At 32.3% G+C, this 19462-nt stretch overlaps 2 protein-coding genes across 2 annotated transcripts in view; one reads left to right on the plus strand and one right to left on the minus strand.

Annotated features, from left to right (window-relative positions):
* The window catches only part of Ns4 (Nucleostemin 4), a 433570-nt gene that overhangs the window by 106733 nt on the left and 307375 nt on the right, over window positions 1-19462 (minus strand). The window lies entirely within an intron of this gene.
* On the plus strand, window positions 300-9241 carry LOC143913757 (uncharacterized). The gene is made up of 4 exons (XM_077433742.1): window positions 300-440; window positions 2625-2668; window positions 3011-6420; window positions 9221-9241. Exons 1-4 carry the CDS (start codon window positions 376-378, stop codon window positions 9239-9241), a joined length of 3540 nt encoding a protein of 1179 aa, XP_077289868.1. The 5' UTR covers window positions 300-375.

Consider the following 19462-nt stretch of genomic DNA (forward strand, 5'->3'; position numbering starts at 1 on the left):
TTTGAAAAACACCACAGATTTTCTTACCGTTTAAGCTTGCTGTGTGCTTTAGAAATATACTTCTGTATTTGAAAATAAAATAAAATTTAATAATCATCCTGAGCGCCTTTTCTCATTATTGGCTCGTATAATCGAGAATACAATATAATCTGAATGCAATTCAATCACATCTTATTGTCACGTATCCAATTTTCACTAGATATTCTTTCATTTTCATGTCAATTTATTATCGATTTATATCCATTCAATAAGATAAGATACGATAAAAGTATATATATGGGGCAATTTAATTATTCGGTAATCGTTGATCCTGGTTCCTAAGTTATGAAGTTGTTTTAAGTTTTAAAAAATCTTTCCTCAATTAAATTTCGTGACATGGCGACACCACAATCCAGCAACATCGAGCCAAATCAGACAACTGATGAATTGACTTCTATCGGGTATTTATCAATAATTTATTATTTGCCATGAAAATAATGTTATGTAACCGAATATGAGGTGATTTTTTTTAAATAATATAAATCGATTATATCCGTATTGTTTCATGTCGATTATTGTATGTATGTACATATATCAAATTAGGCAAACTTACATATATAATATTATATACACCAACATTGTATGAACATTTTTTTCATTGCGATAAGATAATGCATGATAGAATAAATAAACAAAAATTGTTATTATCTCTGTACATATATATGTATGTACATGCATAAATATGTATGTATTATATATCGGTAGTAATAAAACGTTTTGAGACCAAGCACAAATAACTTTATTTAAATATAATATGTAGATTGCCTTCTCGGAACCAAATTGGAGAAATATATAAATTTTAAAACAATATTTCACAAAAAATAATCATAAAGCGTCAAAAAAATATCTTCTACAATACGATAAAAATGAAAAATGAACAAACAATTTCAATTTTATTTTTTTTCAATTTCAAAACAATTTTCAATTTTTTTCAAAGAGAAAGATTATCTCTTTTCTTATCAAATTTTTGATATCTTCGTATTATTAAGTTTAGTATCAGTTTTATCAATTGAATAAATTATTTGAGGATTTGTCATCTCAAAATTTTAATTAACTGCGTGATAAAAAATTCATATTTTAAGTATCGTCTATACGTCTATAAAAATAAAAATTCTTTCTATCTGATTAAAATGAGTTGTACCTCCTGTTTGCACAGTTATTTTTCGAATGGCTCGTCATCTCAGATTAATAATTATCGGATATTATTTTAACATATTTATCTGGTAAGCTGCGCTCATCATTATTTTCTTAATTTGAATTTGATATATGAGTGGAATCTTAATCTTCTCTCTTCCGTTTGGGCCTGGCTTTGATTTTTTTTCCGTATGTACATACATTTTTATGTACTTTTTTTCTTTTGTTTTATAGTATTTTTCTGCTTTTACATTTTATTTATTTTTAATCAATAAATTATTACTTATATTATTATGGTTTCTGTTTTTCTCTCTTATTTTCTTATGGAGGCAATTGTGCCACATTTGGTTCCTCCTGTAGTGCTACAATGGTCGAAACTATTGTTTGAATAATTATTATACACACTTTATATTCAATGTGAAACTAAGAATAGGATTTTAGGATTTTATTTATACTTTAATTTGATTTTTTCACTTTATGTTCATTTTATTGTATTATTTTTCTTTTACTATTTTTATCATGTTTTTTTCTTTTGTGTATTTAACTGTATTTTATATTTGTTTTTCTTCTCTTTTTCAAATGTATGTAGACCATAGTGGCGCATTAGGTTCTTCCTGTAATCCCACAATGGTTCAAAACCAGAAATAAATAAATAAAATTCAGTGATTCTTATATCAGTTTTTCCAGTGGTTATAAAAGATTTTTTTTGTTTTAGTAAAATTTTAAATTTCAAAAATTAATGTGCGAAGTTACCATGCCTTTAAAGTATGAAGAAGAAAATATATTTTTAGAATCAATGATTCTCGATTTTTTTACTAAAAACATTTTTCACACGTTTCATCGAATTACTCATATACATATGTATGTACATAATTACAATTATTCAATTCGAGAATAGGTCTAAGAAAAATAAAATTCATGGCCTCTGTTCTCTGGAGTTTTTTTTAAGGCAAAAATACCGCTTTACAAAAACGCAAATTTGAGAAAAAATCTAAAACTTAGATCAAACTATTCTCAAAGATTCTTTAATGATTTTTGATTTAAATGATTTAAAAATAGATTCTAGTTCATGTCGTGTTGATCTCGATTTATGAGTACAGAGTATTATCGTAATTTTGTCTAAAAAAAACAACGATTTCAATACTAATTTGTCTAAAATAATTAATTGTGCAAATCTGATTTTTTACCGATCAATTTGGAAAATTTTCGCTAGTATCTAAAATACTCATTTATAATGACCAAAATCGAATAGTCATTAGGGCAATTGCAAATAACAATATACCGTTCCATCACTCCCCTTAGCAAAAGAGCAAAAATGCCTGTTAGTTTTATAAAATAGTTTTTTAAAAAAAATCAACGATAGAAAAATGTCTGCCCCGATCCCTAGCCAAATTCTAATAATGAAATATCGTCAAAGTTGACTGCTATATTATATTTTTATTCCTTTACAGGATATCATCCAGTAAAAAAATAATAAGAAAACCTGCAATCCAAAGTAAGTAGGCTTATAAATTATACGCATCGCGTCTTTAAAGCGCAAATATGACTAATCCAAAACACATAATTATTTAATTTTCGTCAGCATTTTAAATATCGCAATAAATAATTAACGAGAACTGATTTTATTCAAGTGATTGATGGGCCTAGGATTATGAAAAATATCTTAGATAAGTATCTTATCGGTAGATACATACATATTTCAATGGGGATTTATGGAAAATAATTTTTATGTGCGTACATCGTATACATAGGTATTGTCACATTTGCGCTATGAGGACGCGATATATGTATTTAGAAAACTTCCTACCTATTGTCATTATTTTATAATAATTTACAGAATCGCCAGGTAACACGCAAACCTTATTAGGTCGCGAATATGAAGGATACATAGCGATGTTTTTCATATTGAGGGCCGTTTTAAACAAGTACAGATTCAAAGTCGGCGTTGAGATCGAACAGGCCAGGAAGTTCGACGACCTCGTATTTTTGCGCGAAGATGGAAATGAGCTTAAAAGTCGGTGTATGCAGGTTAAACATACCATCTCAGAGAAGAAGAAGATCGACTCAATGAGTTTGCTGACTGTTGAAGATAGTGATTACAGTATCGTGAAATACTTTTTCTCATATAGAGATATGTTGGGGGATGACTATTTTAAAGATATTACTCAGGAAGACTTAATCGTATACACCAATTGCCCGTTAGATTTTGAGAGTAGTGTAGGTGCCAAAATGGTCATGTGTGACCCATTGATGTCTTTCGATCCCATTGACGTGAAAGGCAAAAAACTCAGGGATTTATTTGAACGTATCACCGATAAAGATATTGTTCTAGATGTGAACAAAAATGAATCTTGTCGCTATAAATTCAATGACAAATTGATACAAATTTTAAGTTCTAAAGCCAATGAGTATAATGTGAGCAGACTTGCTCAAGCACTGAAAGATTGGTTGTTGGGAAACAAAAATTTGCAACAGGTGGAACACGTCATCAAACCATATTGGAGGTTTTTGACGGAAGAAGTTATAGATGTCAACGAAAAGCGGTTCCGTGAAAGCTTCTTAAAAGTGAACAAGAAGGTCACGTCAAAGGAAGCCCAGTTGTTTAACAAGAAAATGGTGGAGGAAATAGACCGTAAAAACAAACAGAACAAAAAGAAAGACGCTGGGTTTAAAGTCGACGATTTGAGTATTGAACATTTAAACAAAAAATTGAACGATATCGAAGAGTTTCCCATGTGGGAATCGTCAAAGAGAGATTTTAAAATGAGCGAAGTTATTAAAAATAAAGAAATAGAAGCATTTTTGGGATTGTTTGTATTTGCCGCAAACCAACCGAATCTAGCCGAGCTAAAGGAGATAATAAAACAGGACATCGCAAATGAACAGAGAAGAAAGTATGGGAATGACGACTTCCATAAAGAAGACGTCGGTCGGTACGTTGAAGAAATTTTAAATTACTTTCACTCGGAAGTGTTCGATTGGACGGGCAAGGAAGTGGTCAGGAAAAAGAAGAAAGAAATACAAATAAAATACAAGACCCACGAAAACAGTAGGGAGTTGTTAGAATGGAAGGCGATCAAATTTAACGTTCAAGATCCCGTGGAATCGTTCATGGGCAGGGATGAGGAAATAGAAAGTTTGTGCACAAACATCTGTAGAGGGGAGACAGTGGACAAACAAACGAACGTGATCTGTGGACTTCCAGGAATGGGAAAGTCTGAACTAGTTCGTGGATACGTACAGAAGCACTGTAGCCGACACGAAAACAAGATTCTGTGGATCAATGGAGGATCTCGTGAGTCCATGGAGGACTCCTTTCGTAGATTGGCCAAGACGCTGAGCATTGCCACGACAAAATCTGATGGGACGTTGGAAGACATTGGCCGAATCATCACTGAAGTATATCGAGAATTACATCCGAAGAAGTGTCTCTTCGTCTTCGATGATGCGCCAAACCTGGAGATGATCGATCCATTTATGCCCAAGAAAGAGCATTTCGAAGGAAATTTACCCTTCGTGGTTATCACTTCTTCTAACACCAAGTGGGAAATTGGATTTAAAACAGAACTCGATGTTTTGACGCCAGAAAACGCAGTACGGCTAATCGAGACTCAAATCAGCGTTAAAAATATCTTGGAAACAGAACAAGTCAACCGACTTGTTAAATTTTTAAACTTTTTCCCATTGTCAATTCAACAAATTGCCGTTTATATAGAAAACGTGATGCAAAATGATCCTCAATTCACAATTGAACACTTATTAGATAGTTTTTCCAAAAATGCGACTGAGATTTTAGATACGAAATTACTAGAGAAAAACAGTTGTTATGAGAAAACTACGTATACGAATTTTATTCATATAATAGAAACTATTTCTGGTTACGAAGTAATTGGCGATTTGGCCGTGCGTCTTCTCTATATAATGTCTTTCATGGATATGAATAACATTGAAACCAGTTGGTTACAAAAAATTTTCAACAGAAATTTGGGAGAAACTTTCCAACTCTTAATACAATATTCTATAATTAGAATTGATTCTGGAATAATAAATATTCATGGTTTAGTACAGTTGGTAACGAGGCTTATGATGAAGCGAAAAAATTTAGAAAAATCGTACGTGGTAATTACTAAGATATTTTTCGATGTAATACATCCGAATGGAAACTCCATGGATGACTTTGCAAAGAATAAGAAATTAATACCACATTTAGAAGTTTTTATAACACATATTGACGAAATTTATGAATCTCACACTTCTGATAAGGAAGTACCTTGTCTTGAAGCATTATTACAAATGTTGGGTAAAAGTTATGATAAAGTAAGAGAATATGAAAAAGGAAAGGCGATTCATATGCGATTACATTTAATGGCATTGAAAAAACATGGTGAAAACCACATAAAAACTGTCTTTGCATCGATAAACTGTGCATTAGGAGAATTAATATACGGAAACTATGATGTCGCAAAATCCATATTAGACAAAGCGTATGGTGTGTTTTTAAAAAAATATGGCGAAAACCACGTATGGACTGTCGCAGTATTGGTGAGCTTGGCCAAGGCAGAATTAAAATTGGGAAACTATAATGTTGCGAAATTTAAACTTGAAAAAGCGTATGCAGGAGGATTAAAATATTATGGCGAAAATCATGTAGCAACTGATCTAGTATTGAATATCTTGGCACTAGCAGAGTTAAAATTGAGAAACTATGACGTCGCAAAATATAAATTTGAAAAAGTATATGCGGCGCTATTAAAAGAATATGGTGAACACCATATAGAAACTGTCAGAGTATCGATGTACTTGGCATTAATAGAATTAGAATTGGGAAACTATGACGTTGCAAAATCCAAATGTGAAAATGTGTATGCGGCGCATTTAAAATATTATGGTGAAAACCACGTAGATACTGCCTTAGCATTGGCGAACTTGGCATTAGTAGAGTTACAATTAGGAAGCTATGAAGTCGCAAAATATAAATTTGAAAAAGCGTATGAAGTGCTAACAAAAAAATATGGGGAAAACCAAATTGATAATTTGAATTTATTGGCGAACTTGGCAATGGGAGAAATAAAATTGGGAAATCATTGCGACGCAAAATCTAAATTGGAAAAGGTGCATGCGGTTTTTATTTTAAAGTACGGTGAAGACCACGATTTAACTGTATCAGTATTAGCGAACTTGGCATCAGCAGAACTAAAATTGGGAAACGATGATGTTGCGAAATCTAAATTTGAAAAAGTGTATGCAGTACGATTAAAAAAATTTGGCGAAAACCACTTAGAAACGGTCTCAGCAATGATGAACTTGGCAGTGGCAGAGCTAAAATTGGGTTACTATGACGTCGCAAAATCTAAATTTGAAAAAGTGTATGCGATGCGATCAAAAAAATATGGGAAAAACCACATAGAAACTGTCGCAGTATTGATGAACTTGGCATTAGTAGAATTAGAATTGGGAAACTATGACGCCGCAAAATTGAAATTTGAAATAGCGTATGCAGTGCATTTAAAATATTATGGCAAAAACCACGTAGAGACTGTCTTAGTATTGAATAGATTGGCAAAAGTAGAATTACGTTTGGGAAACTATGACGCCGCAAAATCAAAATTTGAAATAGTATATGCGGCGCAATCAAAAAAATATGGGGAAAACCATGTTGAGACTATTCTAGTATTGAAAAACTTGGCACTAGCAGAATTAGAATTGGGAAACTATGATGTTGCAAAATCCAAATTTGAAAAAGTATATGCGGTGCAATCAAAAATTTTTGGTGAAAACCACAAAGATACTGTCTCAACATTGATGTACTTGGCAAAACTAGCGTTTCAATCGGGTAACTATGACGTCACAAAATCGAATTTTGAAAAAATATATCCAGTTCTGTTAAAAAATCATGGCGAAGACGATGAAGTGACTGTCTCAGCATTGGAATGCTTGGCACATGCAGAATTTCAATTGGGTAACTTTGAAGTCGCAAAATCTAAATTTGAAAAAGTGTATGTGCTGCGATCAAAAATTGATGGCGAAAACCACTTAGATACGGTATCAGCATTGATGGACTTCAAAATGGCTTCAACAGAATTACAATTGGGTAACTTTGAAGTCGCAAAATCTAAATTTGAAAAAGTGTATGTGGTGCAATTAAAACATTATGGAGAAAACCACTTCGAAACGGTATCGGCATTGATGGACTTGGCATCAGCAGAATTACTATTGGGTAACTATGAAGCCGCAAAATCTAAATTTGAAAAAGTGTATGTGGTGCAATTAAGACATTATGGAGAAAACCACTTCGAAACGGTATCGACATTGATGGACTTGGCATCAGCAGAATTAATATTGGGTAACTATGAAGCCGCAAAATCTAAATTTGAAAAAGTGTATGTGGTGCAATTAAAACATTATGGAGAAAACCACTTCGAAACGGTATCGACATTGATGGACTTGGCATCAGCAGAATTAATATTGGGTAACTATGAAGCCGCAAAATCTAAATTTGAAAAAGTGTATGCGGTGCGATTAAAACATTATGGCCAAAACCACGTAGATACTATCTCAGTATTGTTTGGCCTGGCAAACGTAGAAATGTTATTGGGAAACTATGACGTCGCAAAATCTGAACTTGAAAATGTGTATGCGTTTCGATCAAAATATTACGGCGAAAACCACATAGAGACTGTCGTAGTAGTGATAATGTTGACTCTCTTAGAATTAAGAAGTGGGTAACTAAGACTAGGGGTCCCAATCGAATATTGTAATATTTAATATTCGAATATATTTTCAATGCCCTTTTTCAATATTCATAAATTCGAGTATTTATAAGATCTTAAGTAATTTAAAAAGTTCCTTCTTTATAAAATTTTCTTTCTTGTTAATTCGACTTTCAGAACTTCAGCAACCTATTTTTGTTTAGGATGCGCGACGCATTAGACAACAATCTGATCTTAAATTTTGTGCGCCTGAATGCGGTAGAGCTTTGCGTCATCGTCAACTTTTTCAACCTATTGTTGTGAAGGGTTTGGTGCATCCGCTCTAAAATCGCCAGATTAACAGAACGGCAGCTTTAAACGTAGTTCTCGTTTTCTCGAATGATAGATTGCACATCATATGATGAGTAACCTTTCGATGTGCACAGATGCAATTATTAAAATTGAGTTGGATCTTTCTGGCGAGTTTAATAAGGCAAGATTCGGAACTTATCGAATCTTCTCTTATTAAACTCGCCTGAAAGATCCAACTCAATTTTAATAATAACCATTTTAATAATTGCATCTGTGTACATCGAAAGGTTACCCGTCATCTGATGTGCAATCTATCATTCGAGAAGACGAGAATTGCATTTAAAGCAGCCGTCCGTTAATCTGTCGTTCAATTTGTCTGGCGATTTTAGAGCGGATGCACCGCATCCTTCGGTAACTCGTCTCTTGTAAAGGCTGTCCGGTTCCTTAATGTGATAGATGAACATTTGGACCTGTTTGATTTTTCATGTTAATGAACTGGTCAGTTTCATGAGATTCAACACGAGTTTATATAAATGATATGAATGATTTCTAATTTGTTACTGATTTTGTGGGAAACCTGTTAAGTCACATTGGTTATTATAATTTTTATTTTTTATTGTTATTTATTCATTTTTATATATTTATTATAGTAATTAAATAGAAAATAAAAATGAGATTCAATATGAGTATATTTGAATTAGATGAATGATTTTTTAATAATTTTTTACTGTCCTTGTTTAACTATAAGACTGGTCTGACGCATCGGGGCAACCTGTCAGGTCACATTGGTCTGATTTTCTAAAGGTATGCCGAATCGCTACCGATCGCCATTTTCACGTTTCCTATGTTTATAATCAATGTTTGGTTAAATTTATAAATCGAGTATTATAGGTATTTTCAAATTTATACATTACGAATGTGGTTTCAGATACTTTCTATTTCGATTTGAAATATGTATGTACATATGTATATTATATAATATAATCCAAGTGGGGATTTCTTATATTTCATATAAATATTATGTGTTTGTCTATGTATTGTTTTAGACGCACCAAGTTTCGGTTTAACTTGTTAGTTTTGATGCTAATTAATGGTGTTTGATTATATAAGTCATTTTTGATTATGATTAGTGAGTCCAGATTATACAAAGCTAAATTTTGTCTCGAAATAGTATTTTACTTTGAATAGTGCAGGATTTAAGTATTATTTTTTCAACATTAATATACGTAACAGCAAAATTATTAATCTTATAAAACCTCTTGAAACAAATTAAGACTTTATAATATTTTTACATACTTAAATGAAAATTTTCTAGACTTGTTTATATTAATATTTCAAAGTGATTATATTATACGAAATAAACTCACGTATATTATACGGAAAAAAAAAACTCATGAGTAAACATTGTGGTGCCACTTGGCAAGTAAATATGTATAAGAATACATATACTATTTTTCGAATTTAAGTTGTGTGTATAATAATAAAATATCAATATTAAAATTATTTAACAATAATAGATTTTTAATATAACAATACATGCTACACAACCTTTTTTTTAAGGTTTTGTTCAATTAAATTGCACACTATTATAGCAACGTTGAAATATTCATATTTACGTATGTACATATGTATCGACATGGAAACTTGATTATAACGCCTCGAATACTAACCTTTCCAAGCTCCAAATAATACAAAATAAATCCCTAAATATAGTTTATAATACACCCATATATACTAACTTGAAAAAACTGCATGCCATATATAATATTCCGTTTGTTTTACAGACATTACTAACAAACTAACCAGTAGATTCTATAACAGAATCACTAATAATCATGCTAACACACTTGTGAATTCTATACCCTTCAGGTATAAATACAGATTACCTAAACACTATCTGATTTAGGTGGTCGACTTTAGAGAGTCTTTAATTAATATTATGTATTAGACGCATTATGAGGATTTATAAGAATTGTAAGTAAGTTTTTGAGCTCTATTTTCTATTACGCTGTACATTAACATTAGAATAATATAATACTATATTATTACTAAAATATTAAATTAAAATTGTAAAATAGAAAATGATCGGTACATCAGTAACTATTAAAATAGATATAAGATATAATGTGAACATAATTTAATAATAATAAAAATAATTTAAAAATCAAAAAATGACAACTTGATTATTTAATGGCAATGCTCACTGGATGTTTGGTTTTATTTTTCGAAATGCTCGAACGTCACATTACTGTTAATATAAAATTATTTTTAATTTCTAATTATATACATATACATATGTAAATGTTTATACGAGTCAAGTATTGTACATACGTGCATATGTTACATGTAATTGTAATCGTGGAAGAGCCCAAATTTTTTAAATAACAAAGCGAATTGTATTTCTAGTGGTTGATATTTAAAGGATTCGTATTTATAAGAATGTGATATTCGAGAAATTGACTTTGAGCAGTCAGTTTCCGACTAATTGATTTCGAGAAACCTCAATTTGATACCAAAAATAAGTCAATTCATCGAATTGGCAAACTCTTATAGGATACAATCGACTTGTATGTACATACATACATATATCGACACAAATGTATATGTTCTAATTTATTTTATTTTTAATTTATATAAGGAAGCCTAACAGGTTATCCCAATGCGCCCTACTAGCCAGAAATATTGTACATTTGATACAAATATTATTAGTATGATACAAAGTAAAATAAATATCAATTGACACCTTATGAAAGAGATATTTATGGTCAAATTTTGTAAATTTACAGCATTTTACACAATTCAGCGAAATTCGTGATTGCTAAAAACTCGAGATTTGCGAGAAAATGGGTAAGGTTGCCAATTTGTTGAATTTGTTGAAGTCACAAATCCAAGGTCTGGCCAACCAAAAACAGTGGGATTTGAACCCATGACAACTTCGTTCAAAGCATTATATGCTAACCACTAGTTTATTAATTTTATATCCTAATATTTTTACCTGAACCAGAAGTAGTACTTTTATTCTAGAGAATCGAGTTTTGTTGAATTCAACAAAACAAACGAGACATAACAATATATAATAATACAAATTGCATTGAAATAAAAAATGGTAACAATTGATAAGAAATTTAATATAAACCGTGGCTGCCAAAGTTGGAAAAAGTTTGTTCGAATGAGACGACGAGTCGAGTGGGAGAATTCGATTTGTTCCCAAGGAGTCGAGTGCAACTTTAAGAAGTCGGATGAAACCCTCCCCACACCACCCCCAGAATCCTTTCTTCGCCTCTACACCCCCCCATTCTCTCATCTCATAAATCCCAAGTGGACCGAAACGATCCCCCACAAATTGCACCCACTATTCACAGATCCACACGCGACATCTCAATTTTATCATATTAACTCGCTGCGTATCAATCATACGTACGATTTTCAGAGGGCACCCCCCCTCCCCTTCAGACACGTACCGTTTATAATGTAACCCAATTAGAACATGGGGTGGGTGGGTGGGAGGGGGAGACTTACTTAATCAAGGCTTTTCATGCTCGAATGACAAATGGGACGTCCGTTTGCATCGGTGCGTATCCGTGTTTACTGTGTGACAGGCCCTTTCATCTTAACGTACAATATTCTCACAAACGTGCTTATTTCAGGTTTAGCCCTACGTCAGACTGATGTATGAAGTGCGTATAATAGTAGGCGCCCTTGGTTTGATTATAATAAGAGGGCGTTATAATGGGCTGAACTGATTGTTCTGAATGTGTGATCTAGCGACGATGCTTTGAAAATTTACTATTGGAAAATTTTAATATATTATATTTCGGTCTCCCTCCCTCATCGGAAGGCAAAGATCGAGAATCGAAAGATCGGTAAACGGTAATATGTATATATAATATATATGAGTGGCATGCGGTGAAATTATCTCTCTTTTTGTCATACAGCCTTGTTTAATGTGCGCGCGCAGAATACGGAAGGAAAAGCCTGTTCCTCTTGTTCCTGTTGTATCCTGCTCGCGCAAATTAAGTGAGTATGTACGATGGAAGGGAGAGATCCTTTTTTTTATCTTTCGACTTAAGATCTTTCGATTTTCGATCTTTACCTTCCGATATTTGCGTTTTCGGGCGTTTCACTTTCGGTCCCGTTAGGTAGACCCATTTTATTTTATTTTTACATAGATATACATATATATATATATATATATATATATATATACAGGAAGGTTTAACAGGTAAGCCTCAAGGTGCCTTCCTAGACAATTAATTACAAACATTGCAGCATTATTTATCACATAACTCGCTGTATTTTGAAAGGCTGAAGAACACAAAATTTAAAAATTAATTAATCCATGGAGACAATTCGTTCATATTACTTACCATTTAATTTAATAAATTACGAACAAACTATAAGAAACAACTGAACAAAAATTGAGGTAACTCAATTCTAAATGCAATTGGCTCAACTGTGGGTTGGTTCTATCGGGCAGAACTGCGTACAATTATGAAGATAGCTATATCCTACTTTTCGATAATATTTTGTTATAAATAAATACATATTATATCTAATATATAATTTGGAAAGAGACTTTGTATATATGTATGTATGTAACCCTCGTTCGTTGGATCGTAAATCCGTGACGTAAATCAGCAAACATTATTTTTATTTTTTTTTATTTGTTTTTGATTTTGGAAAACTATCTTTTATGAAATAAATAAACTTGATTTATTATTGTAATATTTGATTTCTAAATTTACTCCTAAGCATAAACTCCCAAAATATCAAGTCAAGAAAAAGTTTCATATGTACTGTACCTACAAATAGTCAATAATTCGTCCAAAATTTCACTGTAATATTATAGCAGCAGTGCAAAGAAGCGTCGAATAAGTGAGGTTGAATCGAATCTTAAGTCTTAAATACATGGGCACATTACATTGAGGGAGCGAAATGCAAGGCGATACGGGGTATATCCTCAATATATCAAATATTTAATCGCCATAGTTCTTTATGATTTCAAAATAAAATAAAATTATATCGCGCGCTCATATTACTATTGTTAACCTATGCTTCACCTGTATGGAATAACGCCTCGAATACTAACCTTTCTAAGCTCCAAGTAATACAAAATAAATCCCTAAAAATAGTTTGTAATACACCCATATATACTAACTTGAAAAAACTGCATGCCATATATAATATTCCGTTTGTTACAGACATTACTAACAAACTTACCAGTAGATTCTATGACAGAATCATTAATAACCATACTAACACACTTGTGAAGAGTCTCGGTGATTACAACAAAATGTCTTTACCCTTTAGGTATAAACACAGATTACTTAAACACCAGAATCTGCTTTAGAGTCTTTAATTAATATTATGTATTAGATGTATTATGAGCATTTATAAGAATTGTAAATAGGTTTTTGAGCTCTTTTTCCTATTATGCTGTGCATTAACATTATAATAATATAATACTATGATTACTAACCAAATTTAATTAAATTGTAAAATAGAAAATGATCAGTAGGTCAGTAGCTATTAAAGTAGATATAAGATGTATTGTGAACATAATTTCGTAATAATAAAAAGCATTTAAAAATCAAAATCAAAGTCTTGAATACAGTTTTTGAGCAATTTTGTTGAATTTTAAAAGTTTATACTAAACGTCACTTTTGCTGTCAAATGAAGGAAAAGTTTCTTAATCTGCTTTAAATTTATAATCTTATAATTTATTAATCTTAAATCCTAATTCTTATAATCTTCTTTTGTACTATGTACTATATCTACAAATCTAGAAATAGCCAATAATTCGTCGATACTGCATGTACAAATAGTCAATAATTCGTCGATTCTGTATGTACAAATAGTCAATAATTCGTCGATACTGTATTTACAAATAGCCACATCCTAAATAAATAGATCAGGGAAGCAGTGGTCAGTAACTCTTCATTTATAAGTAGGTTCACACGCCATATCAGGATTATTCTGGAACGAGCTCTGGCTGCGTGTGGACCTCCTGAATCATTCAATAAATGCTGTGAAGCGACTTTGGCCTATCATTTTGATCATCAACCCACCGCTACGCAACAATATATAACATTTTAATTGATAAATTCAATAATAAGAGTTGAGTTTTATATCTGTAGATAAAACTTTAATTAAATTGAGTCTTTGAAGAAGAAAAAAAATATTTTTGCGGTTTAAGCGCAATGCGAAAATCCCCTTTTATTGCCGGTGAGATTGTGAAAGTTTTAAGGGTTCTCTGATGCTCAGAAGGGCTTTTCCCTCCCCTTCGAACGTTTGTTCTTCACTTTTAATGTGTATCTACAATTTTAATATTGCATTTCTCCTTTACGATATCGTGTGTAACTGTACTTGAGAGAGTTCGCGTAATTTAACCGCACTTAAACCAATGTGAAAAACTCGTTCGAATTTTCAACTCCAAGTCAAGCTATAACTTGTAAATTTTCATCGGATGAAAATTCGCCTCGGATGTGAATATTTAAAATGTCTCTGTCGCTCTTTCGACTCGTAAATGTGTAATTATACCGAAATTTTATTTCTCACAGCTCAAATTTTCACGATCACAGTGTCGGGCACTTACATATAACCCGGCTGTATATTATTATATACGCGATGATGTCCTCACATATTGCCGTTATTACAGTATATTCGAGGCGAAAACTCTCCTTTCTATTATATTACTATTATTATTATTGGATAACGCGAAGATGCCGAGAATATGATTTTGTTCGTGGCCGTATTGCTAGACCACCTGCTGAGCTGAAAAGACCCTTTAATGGGGCAAAAATGGTTTCTCGGGGAGAGAACGTGATTGAGAGATAAAAAGGAGGCTTTCGAGGAAGCACTGCATAGGCGGGAAAGCCTAGACACACCCCTGGAGGATCCCAAAGTGTTTTATTGGAGGTGCTGAAATCTACTCGCGCCTCCCCGCATACGAATTTATTAAATTTGGATTCAGATTAAAAGCTACCGCCCCTTTGCGTATAATAAAATAATAAATTATGGGTAAACCTAATCTGCGCTTGAAAGTTCTTTACTAAACTGGTCAAACTTTGAATAATTGAAGATTTTATATGTAAAAAATTCAAAATGAATACCAAACTTAATACTATTCTTATTCATTTATAAATTAACTTCGGTAAAAATGCATAAGAGCCATTATATTATCCAGCAGCATTGCTCAGTGGTCGCCGGGTTCGATCCCGTGAGTTGACCTCGATTGAAAAGAATTTATTCAGAGTATATTATCTGTAATGCTGCTGGTCAGACTTGGATATTTGTGACTCCAAGTCGATCGTTTCTTATCAGAGCTTGTCAATTTTTCTGATTTCATTGTTGAAACAATTCCTCCTTTACATTGGCTAAAAATCCATCCTACCTACTATGTCATCACTATTTGAGTATGATTTATCTTCTATATTTATAAAATTGACTGTCTGTCTGTGTGTCTCGTATTGGTCTCCGTGACGAGACAGAATGTTAAATTACAGAAAACGCAAATATTGGAAGGCAAAAATTGAAAATCGAAAGATCTTTAAGTCGAAAGATCAAAAAAAAATGGTGCATGGTAAACGGTACATACTCACGTACATACATATAATTAATTGTCTAGGAAGGCACCTTGAGGCTTACCTGTTAAACCTTCCTGTATATATATATATATATATGTATATCTATGTAAAAATAAAATAAAATGGGTCTACCTAACGGGACCGAAAGTGAAACGCCCGAAAACGCAAATATCGGAAGGTAAAGATCGAAAATCGAAAGATCTTAAGTCGAAAGATAAAAAAAAGGATCTCTCCCTTCCATCGTACATACTCACTTAATTTGCGCGAGCAGGATACAACAGGAACAAGAGGAACATGCTTTTCCTCCCGTATTCTGCGCGCGCAAATTAAGTGCGTATGTACCGTTTACCATGCACCATTTTTTTTTGATCTTTCGACTTAAGATCTTTCGATTTTCGATCTTTACCTTCCGATATTTGTGTTTTCTGTAATTTAACATTCTGTCTCGTCACGTAAACCCGTCTCGTATATGCTCCTAAATCACTGAACCGTTTACGATGGAACTTTCAGGATTTGTTGTATGCATGTCCGGAAAGATTACTGTGAAAAAAAATCGCCCAAAAACGGGAATAAGTGTCATAGCAACGCGATAATTTCAAATGTGCTCGCTGCCTGCGTTTTTCCGACAAATGGGAACGGGAACGGGAACATTACTTAAACCGGACACTTGTTTGTCTATTTTTGTTAATTGTTTACTAATTAAGTTTAAAACTGAATTATTAAACAATAAAAGCTTGAAATCCTTAATGTAATTTTTATTCTCAATAATCTTATTATTCCGACAAGTTCTGCTATATTTTTTTTCAAATATGGGATACACCGTTATCGATCACTGTCAAACGTCGTCCGAGGGTCGACGAATTGGTATATATCACCGTCAAGTTAGTATAAACAATTCTATAGAATTTCAACGAGACCGCTCTAATCCCGCACGATCCCGCAAGATACGGTGTATCATACGGGGTATAAGCGTGTTTTTTTGTGTGTTTAAAACTATCTAAAAAAAAATATCCCGCGTACAGCATACCGCTCCCTCGCTGTGTGATCGCGCCTTTAGAGTTTTCCAGTAAGGCCTTCCTGGTATATACGGATGTAAAAACAAATATATAAATAAATATATATTTGAAAGTGGCAGAAGTACAATTTTCAGTTGCAAAAATACTATTTCTGTTTGACTTTATTTACAAATCACTTTTTTTAATTCGATATTTCCAGAATATCGGAAACGCATTACACGTAAAATATTATAATATTGTTTAGCGAGATATTTCTTGAAATGAAGAAAAATAGACTTAAAATGCCACCGAAAATAAGCCAGATTAATTTGGCTAATTTATGGAGTCATATTTCTTTTTTTTATGAGATGAAAATACTTCTTAATCATGGAAATCATATTTTATTATGATCTGTTCTATTTTTAAGATCCAATTTGCTGTATTTAAAATGCAATTCGAATAAATGTATACAACCACTAGATTCTATATAGTTTTCGACTGCGTTTATTTCATTGACTGATAGTTTATTTCATTCATAAATAATTTGTATAACAACTTGAATAAATTTTGTACTAGTAATAATTCACACATTTGAATACAAAGCGCAATAACTGCAACCATTTGCTTATCATATTAATAAAATCATCATTCTGATACGCTAAGTGGAAGATTTGTGATGTTTAAACGCTTTTTATTATTACGAAATTATGTTCACAATACATTTTATACCGATTTTAATAGCTGCTGATCTACTGATCATTTTCTATTTTACAATTTTAATTTAATTTTGTTAGTAATCATAGTATTATATTATTCTAATGTTAATGTACAGCATAATAGAAAAAAGAGCTCAAAAACCTATTTACAATTCTTATAAATGTTCATCTAATACATAATATTAATTAAAGACTTTCTTAAGTCGACGATCAAAGCAGATTGTGTTTAGGTTATCTTAAGTGGATGATTTAAAACATCCTATGTGTATGAATGTGCCCTACCTAAATTTAGACCTGATTTACATTCAAATGGATCCAATCACTATTTTTGTGTATGCAATCTATGTAAATGTGTATGAATTGAAAATTAGTGCTATTATATAACACGTTGAACTTTGACTATTCACAGGCTTTGGTTTGAACATCGTTTAAAGTTGGTTTGATTTGTCCTAATTGTGATAAATTCACTGCCATACATTAACATCGGTACGTGCTATCCAATTTCGTGTATTTCGGTGTAAAATATCGTCTATTTGAAATCGAAAATCGACCGATTTTGGGTTAAACACACGTTCAGATACGATCACCCAGTGCAATGTTCCGGTCGGCTGCATCGAACCGGATTTAAAGGCATTCGGTAGCCAAATTAGTTCGGAACGACCCGCAACAAATTAACCTACACAAACGAAATAGATTAAATGACCTGTCGAACCGGTCGAGCGATAAATCCGACCGGTTGAAAAACCGGGCGACGATTTTTCCGCCGTGTGCATAAAATTGAACATTTTTCGCAGTCGAAATCTAATTAAAGCTTCAATTCCGAAAGCCATTTCTCGGACAGATTGGATTCGACTCTCGTCTCAAACTTCGTTAGATATAAATAAAGTACTTCGATGAAATACACATACATATACATATATATATATATATATATATATATATATATATATATATATATATATATATATATATATATATATATATATATATATATATATACATATATATATATATATATATATATATATATATATATATATATATATATATATATATATATATATATATATATATATATATATATATATATATATATATATATATATATATATATGAATATATCATTGATACAAATCCTTTTTATAGTTTGAAATAATTCTACAGTACTACTGGGCAGAATGCCTTCATATGGCCTAAGTACCTGCTTATAAAAGGCAGATCGCTCAGTGCATCTTCTTCGACGCGTTTGTTTACCTATTTTATAGTTAGTCACGGACCCAGAAGGTGCCGCGTATTGTTCAAATGTTGTAAATGTATTGTTAAAGGTTTTCCGAACCTTTTTTACAAAGGATTTACAACAATGGAACAATGGATAGCACTGTGACTATCCTACCTCTAGTTATAGTCGCGTACCAGATACGCAGTCCCACACTTTCACGCTGTCAGTTCTGAGAACTCTAGCGGGAAATGACCGAATGCCGTTACCGACCACTAAGTCAATTCGGGGGTCTCTATTGTTAGCCGACTGCACTCAAGCCTGGAGATAATCCTCGAAAACCAATTAAAACAGCGGCACCTTTTAGCATATGCTACAATACTAAACACCGCGAGGCGCCAGGTTCCATCCCGTGAGCTGACCGCGATTGAAAAGAATTTATTCCGAGTATAATATTTAATGTTGCTAGTCAGACTTGTATATTTGAGACTCTAAGTCAATCTTTTCCTATCAGTGTTTGCCAATTTATCTGATTTCATCGTTGAAGCGGTCCCTCCATCAAATTGGCAAAAACCGTTCTACCCACTATGTCAACTCTATTTGAATATGATTTCAAAATGTATTATCTATAATATAACATAGATGTCTCGCTAATTTTCTAATATATAGTATTTGTATTATGCTTATATGTTTGGTCACAGTGATGCGTTCGAGTAGTGTTTCCCAAACTATGTTCCGCTGAACCTGAATAGGTGTTCCGCGATTGGAAAGGTAC

Source organism: Arctopsyche grandis, chromosome 6 (genome assembly GCF_051622035.1).
Source record: "Arctopsyche grandis isolate Sample6627 chromosome 6, ASM5162203v2, whole genome shotgun sequence".
In the NCBI taxonomy this organism is placed as follows: domain Eukaryota; kingdom Metazoa; phylum Arthropoda; class Insecta; order Trichoptera; family Hydropsychidae; genus Arctopsyche; species Arctopsyche grandis.

What these genes read in the sequence shown, in the direction of transcription:
- LOC143913757 (XM_077433742.1), top strand. Translation starts at nt 376, where the DNA reads ATGGCGACACCACAATCCAGCAACATCGAGCCAAATCAGACAACTGAT. An exon ending in GATGAATTGACTTCTATCGG is followed by an intron (nt 441 to 2,624) that starts GTATTTATCAAT and finishes ATTCCTTTACAG; the next exon opens with GATATCATCCAGTAAAAAAA. An exon ending in AATTTGAAAAAGTGTATGCA is followed by an intron (nt 6,421 to 9,220) that starts GTACGATTAAAA and finishes GTATTGTTTTAG; the next exon opens with ACGCACCAAGTTTCGGTTTA.